We start from the raw sequence: 10,618 nt of genomic DNA on the forward strand, positions 1-10,618 counted from the left end.
TTCTTCGCAACTGAGCTTGGCATCTTAAAAATACTTAGGTAATACATTGATAGATTATTTAGAACCGACTTAATTAAGACAAGTTTTCCAACTTTAGATAAATATTTACCCTTCCACCCCTTCAACATCTTTTCGACTTTCCTAATAACTGGATCTCACATATGAATCCGCTTAAGATTAGCTCCCAAGGGTACACCTAAGTACTTAATCGATAAATATCCTTCCTTACACCCCAACACCTCACAGGCTTTTTGTGTCTCCCCATCTACCACATTTAATCCAATCAAGACAGATTTATCATAATTAATTCTCAGGCCGGACAGCAGCTCAAAACCAAGTAGAACCCTCCTATAATTCGAAATTGTCTTAAAATCGCAAGGGCAAAAGAGAATTGTATCATCTGCAAATTGTAGATGCGATAATTCAACTTTACCCTTACCTACCTCAAGCATTCGTAAAACACCTTTTTAACATAATCTCTCAAGCATTTTATTCAAAACTTCACCAACAAGAACAAAGAGAAAAGAGGATAGTGAGTCACCTTGACGGAGACCCCATTGTATATTGAATGGCTTTGTCGTTGTTCTGTTGATGAGAATAGCCATCGATGCTGTTGTCAAGCACTCCCAGATCCACCTTCGCCAAATGCACCCGAAGCCCATACCCTCCAAAACCAAGTCAACAAAGTCCCATCGAACCCTGTCGTACGCCTTTTGAAAATCTAATTTGATCAACCAAGCCGCCTTCCTTGACCTCTTTAGCCAGTGTACTATTTCGTAAACTATCAAGGCACCATCATAAATCTTTCTTCCACTTACGAACGCCGATTGTACCTCCCCAACCAACCCCAGCATCAGAGGTTGAAGACGGCTAGCCAAGATTTTTGAAATCACCTTGTATAAGCACCCCACCATGCTTATAGGCCGAATCCTTCAGCTCATTTGTTCCCCCCTCCTTATGCGCCAAGGTCACCCACGTCAAGTTCGCTTCTTTCGGGAGACTACAATCAACGAAGAACTTTCTCACTGAACTACAAAACTCATCCCCAATTACCTCCCACAGTCTCCTAATGAACTTGAAATTAAACCCATCAGGTTCCGCAGCACGACTTGGAGGACAATGCCACACAGCTGACTTGATCTCTTCCTTTGACGGGATCAATTCCATACTACTTGCTTCCGCTGCACTAATAGACTTCACCAACGACTTATTGAAAAGAATGTTAAGTATTTGCTCCTCCTTATACAACTCCTTATAAAACTGTCGCACCTCATTTTTTACTCTACCAACACCTCTATAACAATTCCCATTAATGTGGATCTCCTCTATAACTTTACTCCTCCTCCTGGTTTTAGCAACTGAATGATAGAATTTAGTGTTTTTATCCATTTGCGAGGCAAAACGCAACCGAGACAACTGCTTCCAATAATCCTCCCTCCTCCCATACCATACTTCAATCACGTTTCTAATTGCCATCGCCCTTGCCAAAAGACATTCATCATCCCCACCCTTCTCTTTCTCTTCATCCACCTTTTTCATTTCCTCTTCTAATTTCACCAAGTTACTCTCAATACTCCCAGAGCATTCCTTATTCCATTGTCTTAAAGGTTTCCTCAAAGCCTTCATTTTTTGCAATACATCAGACCCGTTCATACTGCACCACTCACCTTTAACCACTGAAACAAAGCTACCATGAGACAACAAGCATCTAAAGAACGAAAAAGCTTTGGACCCCAATCCACTTCCCCTAAGTCAAATAGAAGGCCACAATGATCCGACAGAGATCGAGGCAACTCCTTCAACGTTAGAGAATTATAGGCCTCTTACCATTCATTATCAACAAACACCCTATCAATCCTGCTGCACCTTCTACCCCCATACCATGTATACTTCCTTCCACTTAGCTCTAACTCCACTAACTCCATATTTTCAACCCACGCTTTAAACTTACAACCACTCTGTGACAGCACTTTACACCCCAATCTTTCCTTAGGTTTCAAAATATCATTGAAGTCTCCTCCAATCACCATAGCAGCACGACACGTTGTTCTCAAATCGGATAACTCATACCATAGCTTCAATTTCTCCGCTTTATCATGGGCTCCATGCACCACACAAATCAACCTCATCCTTTTTATTTCATTAACAAAATCCAGAATAGCCAGCCATCTATCTCCTTTGAAGACCTTATATTTATCAAAAAATCAGGCCTCCAAATACAAAGCAGACCCCCAGAATTTCCCATTGCATTTACACCTGTCCACACAATGGAGTTTTGGCCCCATAATCTCAGAGCCAAGCTTCTATCATAACTTTCCTTCTTTATTTTCATCAATCCAATAAAATCAGATTTGTACTTTGAACAACTCCTTCTAACCATCCCTACTTTTCTTTTTTCCCCCAACCTCCTGATGTTCCAAAAAATAATCTTCATTTAAGAGAAAAATTTACTCCCGTACTGTGTACGCTTCGATCAGCCCGTCTTGGAGCAACTAGAGATGTCGTTCCCTTCTTTTCCCGTTTTCTAAGACCATACATTCTTCGGCACTTTTGCTGTCTCTTGTCCATGAGAGACGCCAGTAGCACATCATCATCCACTCCATCAAACACCATACCCGCTTCTTTGCATATGTTTGTGGCCACTGCCTCTTCAAGGGAGTTGATAAAATCCTCTTTTGGGTCACTAATCTGGCACCTAAAATCAGTTTCACTCCCTTACTTTTTTTTCACTAATGTCACGCAACTCACCCTCCTTACTATACCCTTGCGTAGGGGCTTCCTGTTGTACATGATAATTAGGGCTACAAGGCCCAAACCCAGGCGAGTATGGACATGACCCATCCGAACCAATTCTTCCACTATTAGCCTCTTGTCTCTCCCAATCCAAAGTCACTAGATTCAAGACCTGAACATAGTCACAATGGGCCTCCCCCCACTTAGGCCTATGAATTGGACAATCATCAAATCTAAGTTTGAATTAACATCTCTAGCCTCTTTAGCATTCTTTAATCTCCTATTGCTATATCCGTTAGAGTCTTCCTCGAAAAAATAATCATGACCCCACCAAGCACTATATCTCACGTTGGTATGTGCACCATCAAGCCGTCTTTGCATTAAATCCATAATTAATGGATCCCAAACTTCATGTAACTCCCCTTCTTTCTCAAAGAGATTGGACTCTTGGACTGCCAACTCCATGGATGCAACCTCCGCGACCTCTTTGCTCCCCAAGATTTTGCTAGTACCAGGACTACGCTCAACTCCAAATTATCTATAAAAAATTGTGCTGCCTGGGTGGACCTGCGCACTATAGATTTCTTGCCCAAACTCCTTGAAAAACACTTCGAAATCCCTATCTCCATCCTTCGCCATGACCCACTCTTAGATTGGTTCCCATTGGTATGAGTCTATCAGAATTCTTGCTGCACAATAAGAGCTATTGCTTTCTGTTAAGTCATCCATCATAACATAGTCGTCCCATATTCTCCCAAAATTCCAGAATATTTTCTTATACCACAAATGCACTGGAAGACCCATAAGCTCCACCCAAATCCTTCTAGATGAGTTCCATGTAAATCCCCCGTGAGGATTAAGATTATCAAAGAATTCATTAAGCAGTGTATTATCAAGGGCTTTATCTCTATATTCTATATTTTTAAGAGTAATCAGACACTTGCGTGGTCCTAAGTCTCTACATTCTATCCTCCCTAGCCCCCTCCACTCCTCCCTTAGCTTGTTCATCAACAAACTAAATTTGATGGGTTCGATTTTGGATGCCACAATGCTTCTACGCAATATATCAGTTTGCAGTTCAGAAACCACCTTTTCCACTACTTTCATGCCTTTTCTACAACTCTCGCCAAACTTCGCTCCTTCCCTGTCTGAACCCGCATTATTACTAACTTCATCAGCTCTGGTCACAACCTGGGCCCAAGTGGCTGCTCTATCGTTATGATTGTCATTGCTCCTTCTGTTACTCGGGGCATTATACTTGTCACCATCTCATGCACCTCTCTGTGTGGGATTTCCGTTCTGATTGTACTTACCGTCTCGCATGAACCTTGCAGTCGACACTGTAATCCTCTTCCTCCTGATTGACACACCATTTATGCGCTCTAAAGTCCTTTGAGCTCCTCCACGAGAGTCAAACCTAACAAAAGCAAACACTCCTGTGTGACCTTTTCTCTTCTTCCTTGAGATATACACATCTTTGATCTCGCCTGCCCATCCAAAACCACGGTAAAGCGCCCTTTTACTAATATCATTAGGCAAGTTGTCAACGAAGACTGAGTGCGTGGACCTCTCCATCTCTTCCCACATTTTTGTTCTGTTTCTCCCATCGATATTGTTCACTGGTGGTCTTGGTTTATGGCGTTGAAAGCTTCTGCGGTATTGAATCTGCCAGCCTCCTTTTACGAGTCTTTATTAGACTTGTCACAGATATCTGTAGGTGCAGATTATTTTTCCATTCCTATATCGTAGGCGCTAAAAATCTAGATTTAAGTGTTTATCTTTTATGTCTTGAAGTCTTGTTTTAATACGTGCATATTAAAATTTAGAGCCAAAATGAGATATAGTAGAACCAAAAAAGTTATTGCTTAAAGGATGTGTCTGCTTTAATTTGATTATTTAATAGGTGAATTAGATTAGTTGTAGATTATTGATACGTGTTATATTTTACTAGGTTAGCTTATAAAAACTAACTATTCTTGATGGTAATATCAAAAAAGATAATTAGTATAATATAGGACATTTTTATTTTTCCTTTTTTGTTTTGAATTGAGCTTGTAACTTTACAAGTGATCTAAAAAATATAAAATCGCATCATTAGAATTAGCGTAATTCAAATAATTTGAAACTCGTAGGATATCTAAAATAATGATAAGTTTTATATTTTTTAAGAAATTATATTACTTTCAGAATAAATAAAAACTTGAAAAGGATTTTGTACCATTTGAAATCCATAGAACTGTTAAAAATTCGTTAAGTTTTGCAAATCTATTATATATTACTAATTTTATAACTAAAATGTGTCATATGTCATTTTTATTGTAATTGAAATTAAATTTTTTCTTCTAAAATTAAAGAGTTTTTCTCTCTTCCTTCTCTCTTTCTCTTTTTCTGTCTCTCTCATTCTTTCATCCACTTTATTTCTCTTATATATCATTATCAATGACTAATTATAAATTTAACAATCAAAATGTGCAATATAACATTTTCTAATTACATTCAAATTAAATTAAAATCAAAATCAAAATACTAAATTTAAAATTGAAATATAACTATATTATATATTTTTAATTTTATAATTAAAATGTACCACATATCACTCTCTTATTATAATTAAAATTAAATTTTTTCCTCCAAATAAAATGAAAGAGCTCTCTCTTTCTCTCTCTCATTTTTTCTATCTCTCTCATTTTTTCACCCACTTTATCTCTCTTATATATTATTATCAATGACTAATTATAAATTTGATAATTAAAATGTGCAACATGACATTCTCTAATTACAATTAAAACTAAATTAAAGTTGAAATTAAAATATTAAAATTAAAATTGTATAAATATATTATATTACTAATTTAATCACCAAAATGTGTCACATGATACATTCTCGTTAAAATTGAGATAAAATATTTTCTTCCAAAATTAATAAACTCTCGCTCTTCCATTCTCTTATCTACTTCTCTCTCATTCTCTATTTCTCTCTACCATTCCCACTCTATATATAACTTATAATTTATATTTTATATTACTAATTTGACAAATCAAAATATATTATGAGATATTCTTTTATTACGATTAAAATAAAATATTTTCCTCCAAAATTAAGAAACACTCTCGCTCTTTTTTATTTATCTTTCTCTTTCTTTTCTCTCTCATTCTCTATCTCTCTATCTTTCTGTTCTCAAAAGATAAAATTAATAAAATAATATAATTTAAATAAATTCGTAAAATTATAAGAAATACCTTAAATTTATAATTAAATATAATTAAAAAATAATTCTCTAATATAATATTGTTCATATAAAAAAATATATTATCATTATTATTACATGCATACTTTTTTTTTGCTTTTTATTTAGTTTCAAATTTTTACGCTTATCTTTTTAATTTATATTTTCATCATTTTTTTGTTCAAATATTTATTACATATGATTTGGAGAGAATACTAATGTTCTGATTAATAATTAGAATAAAATTTAATTGTTTAAAAATTTAATTTTTAGTTAATTTTATAACTGTCAATATAATTTTTTTATACTAATATCTAATTTTACATATATATACACACACATACAGAGACAAAAAATATTATTTTTAAATAATAAACATAAAAATTAATTATTTTTATTTGTGCAACGGACTTAATATCTAATCAAATATAAAAGTATACACGTTAAATTCTTTCAAGTTTTAGATAATGAATGTTAAAATTAATTATTAATAAAAAATTAAACTCTTTCACATAAAAATAATAACTAAAGAATTTATTATTTAATTTTTTTATCTACAAAAACTCTGATTTTTATAGTCGACAGAAACTTTTGTCCCTCCCCTATGACCTTTTTGTAAAAGTAGTTTGATTCTAAAAATCTTTTCTGCCATAATATTTATAATGCTAGGACAAATATTCTAAAAAGTAGTTTGATTCAGAGTTAATGTAAGCATTGCTTTGGTGATTGTTTTGTAAATACTTTTGTACGTGTTAGTTAATTTCACTATGTTAGGTTAAACAAAAGCAATTAATTATACTAAGATGAGACTTTGTAACTGATTGGTATATGAATTTGAATTGAAGAATGAAAGGAATGGTCCATCATTTCGAGGTTATATATCATATCATATCATATCATATCATATATGCATGACATATGATCTCATCACATCATCACACAAAATCTTAATCTTGTTTCATACGAAAACAGCACTATCTGACACACTCCTTTTTACACTCCCATTTCTCAATTTCATTTCATAGTTCATACCATCAAATTAAACAAACAAATATATATATATAAAAGTTGACAAAATACAAGGAGGTACATGCATGGATGAATATACATATATAATATATTTATACTATTTATTATTAGCAAAATAATTTGATAGAATTTGATTGAAGAAGGAAGAATAAATCATGGGTTGAAAAAGTAGTCCCCACATTTGCACTTCCAACTCATGGGTTTGTAGTTGGAAAGTGCATCCCCTCTTGATGAGAATGCAACAATGGCTGCTTCATGATGATGATGAAAGGTAGGTACAATGGGGACTTGAACTGCTTCACAATGTCCACAATTGCTGCATCTACTTTCACACCTTGGTGGCCTTGACCCTATCACTCTTACCTTATTCTTCACAACAACATGATGCCATTAATTATTAAAACATTAATTAGCTAATAAGTTTGATTATTTTAATTTGTACCTGGGAAACTTCAATTACATTGGACATTGCTCTTCCTGCATGCACATATTATATTAATTAACTAACTTAGAAGCTAATAATTAAGCTAATAAGTTAATTACTAACCTTGAGCCATGAATAAGGAAGTAGAAGAAGCTGCAAAGAGAATGAAGATGCTGATGAAGGTGGTTTGTCTATATTTGTGCCAACATGAGGATCCATTCATTCCCATCTTCTAAGGAAGGGGCACAATTCAATTGAAAGAGACTGCTGCACACAACAACAAATAAACCAATATATATATATATTCTCACTAGTCACTACTACCTTCTTCTATTATTGCCACTCCCACTAACCTTATTGTGATGATAAATGAATGGTATGGTAAATGAATGGTAGTCACCCTAGAATAGTAGAGAGAGAGAGAGAGAGAGAGAGAGAGGAGGATATATGTGCATGTGGCAGTATAGAAGGGTGAAATTCTGAAAAGGTGTCCTAAGATGGGTCACCTTATTTAATGCGTGTACCCTATGTAATGGTAAGGTCATGTAACCCCTCATTTATTGATTCTCAGAGAAATTATTTTTCACAAAACAAGAAAACAAAATTCTCTACTTTTAATTTACTTTATATGGATAATTTAATTTAAATATATATGTATTTAGATCAAACTTTTTATTTTAATATGGAGAGAGAGTTGGTGTATAGCAGAATTATGAAGGTATATGGTGTTTTACTAGGGTATGAGGATTGTGCAAGATAAATCGGACCGTCTGATTGGAGGTACTGAAAACCCTGGGTCCGATTTGTGTATTGGCAAAAAATCTTAGGTCCGATTTGTGTACTGAAAGAAAACTCTAGGTCCGATTTGTGTATCCACTCTCTTTCTGCAATGAAATCAGACGGTCCGATTTTTTTCCACTAAAACAAAAAATTGAACGCCGTCACAATCGTGTATATCTCCCCAATACTCCATAACTCAGCATAACTCACATATCAACCTCATATAAAAAAATTAGCCTATTTAGATCATTATTCTTAAGTAATAAATTTGAAAACTAAAATGAGTCAACTTATTTATCTGTTTAAATATTATTTTGTGTATGTAATAATTTATTAATTAATAATAAATTTTTAAATAAAATTTTAATTTGTCACATAATTATTTTTTGGTCGGTTGGAATTAAGAAATATCATAAAAAATTAAAAATAATAACTTTAAAAATTAGTTATTTTTAATAATGTGATAATATACCATTAGATATTTATATAAAACTATTTTTATATTATTGGTGCATGAAAATTAATTTCTTATATAAATTACATTTTATCAACATTAGTGGTTAATCTTACAAAAATTGTTAGATGAAAAATTAATTTTGACAATTATATACAATTATATACTATAAATCTTATATAACAAGTAGTTTAAATATATGCTAACGAGTTATAGTTCAAATAGCATAATCTTTTTATCTTCATTTAGAGGTTTCGAGTTCAAGTCTCATTTCTAACCTTGAAAAAAAAATTTTTAAATACATATTTATGTAAATTTTGGTATTACTGAATTATTTGTCATTTAATTTTTCCCATGAATTTATAAAACATGAACTGCAAAAGGAGATTATGAATTCTGTTGGATGTTAAGAGATGGACCCTCACAAATTCAGACATATATGTGTTGTTCTTGTTGCATAGCTAGCTACCTCGTTATGTGAACCATAGAGAACTCTTAGTTTATAACTTTATATGATCCTTAACTAAAATATGAGCATAAGTGCATGTGTGTTAAAGTTGTAGCAAAGTTACAAATGCCAAGATACAAAGGAAAAAACAAATACTAATAGGGAAAAAGAACAAATGACAACTAGTATATTAAATTATTGCTTGCTTTCCTTTTTATTTTCTTCTTGCATGTCTTCTTTTTTGCATTTTGGTACAAATTCATTGGTTTTCTAACATTCATTTTTTTAGGGTGGAAAATTATCATCAGCTTCATTCGAACACGCCAAATATGTCTATATTTTTCCAAGGAAGTCACGGAACTGGAAAAGGCCACTAGAAAGTAGAAACTAAAACATATACATGTTTGTGTTAATTGTATTATATACCTAATTAGCCATTAACATGTTGTCTTAAAAATAGGGTTTTGCTAACAAAAACTATTTGTCTTTGGTAATTTTTATCCGGCTAATTGGGTATGCGAATCTAAATCAATTATATTACGTGTATAAAAAAAGTTTATTATATTTAAATATATTAAACTATATATAAATCATTGGTTTTTAGTGCACATAATATTTTTTGTTTTTGATATGTAATTTTTGAGAGGAGTAATTTCATGGTATAATATTAGAGTTTTTATAATCGAAAGATGTAGAATTCGATTTTTATTGAACCCTAAAAGAAAAATGAATTTCAGCATTTAAAAAAAAAAAAAAGAAAGAAAGTCAATGTAAAAATTCACCTTTAAGAGATGCTCTTACTACGGTTTTCGGAAGGGGTGACCTTAGAGGTTATGGTCACGGTCAAGACCGTGACCATAGATAAAGTTATAGTCACAGTAAAAAAATGTGACCTAAAGTGTCAGAATTTAAATACTAAAGCTATGACCATAGATAAAAAAACCGTGACTATAAATTTATAGCCACAAGAAAATAGGCTACGGTAAAAAAACCATAACTATAGGTCAAAAACCGTGACTATAGACTTATGATCACCCTTTTCATTAGCTATGATCATGGTTACTATAGACTTTTTTTTGTAGTGATTTGAATGAACATATTAAAAATATAATCATTTATATGTCTATTTTTATTAGTTTATGCCTCGAGAAAAGTTGTCCAATGACTATTTCAACTAGTAGACAAAAAAATAGCTGGTGACTAGTTTGTAATAGAAAATGACTTCTTTTAATTTTTTTTCCCTCTCAATTAATGTTATAAAGTATTATATAACATCTCTCACATATTTTTTATTAGTCTCATTTAAAAAGGTATAATAATGAGATATAATCTGGAAAAATAAAAAGTATGCATTTCCATTTTTTGCTTTCGATAAGTTGTAGAAAGATCGACTTTTTCAACCATGTAGTTCTGGATCTTCTTGTTAAAGTTGGCTAACTTGTCTTTCATAACTGGGTTTTGGGAAGAACTTTGTTTGGTGTTTTTAGCCTTTCACTACTTTCTTTCTGTCAGGTGCTTCAGAAA

At 32.7% G+C, this 10,618-nt stretch overlaps 1 protein-coding gene across 2 annotated transcripts; it reads right to left on the reverse strand.

Annotated features, from left to right (window-relative positions):
• Positions 1–6,998: 6,998 nt before the first annotated feature.
• On the reverse strand, positions 6,999–8,065 carry LOC112765092 (EPIDERMAL PATTERNING FACTOR-like protein 2). Of its 2 annotated transcripts, none has more exons than XM_025810960.2 (3): positions 7,536–8,065; positions 7,431–7,465; positions 6,999–7,351 (listed from the first exon to the last, which is right to left on the reverse strand). In XM_025810960.2, exons 1-3 carry the CDS (start codon positions 7,639–7,641, stop codon positions 7,142–7,144), a joined length of 351 nt encoding a protein of 116 aa, XP_025666745.1. In that variant the 5' UTR covers positions 7,642–8,065; the 3' UTR covers positions 6,999–7,141. The 2 variants fall into 2 exon arrangements, with proteins under 2 accessions (XP_025666745.1, XP_025666744.1); XM_025810959.2 differs by having other exon boundaries at positions 6,999–7,357; positions 7,536–8,055.
• Positions 8,066–10,618: the final 2,553 nt, after the last annotated feature.

The sequence above is a fragment of the Arachis hypogaea genome, chromosome 17 (assembly GCF_003086295.3).
Source record: "Arachis hypogaea cultivar Tifrunner chromosome 17, arahy.Tifrunner.gnm2.J5K5, whole genome shotgun sequence".
In the NCBI taxonomy this organism is placed as follows: Eukaryota; Viridiplantae; Streptophyta; class Magnoliopsida; order Fabales; family Fabaceae; genus Arachis; species Arachis hypogaea.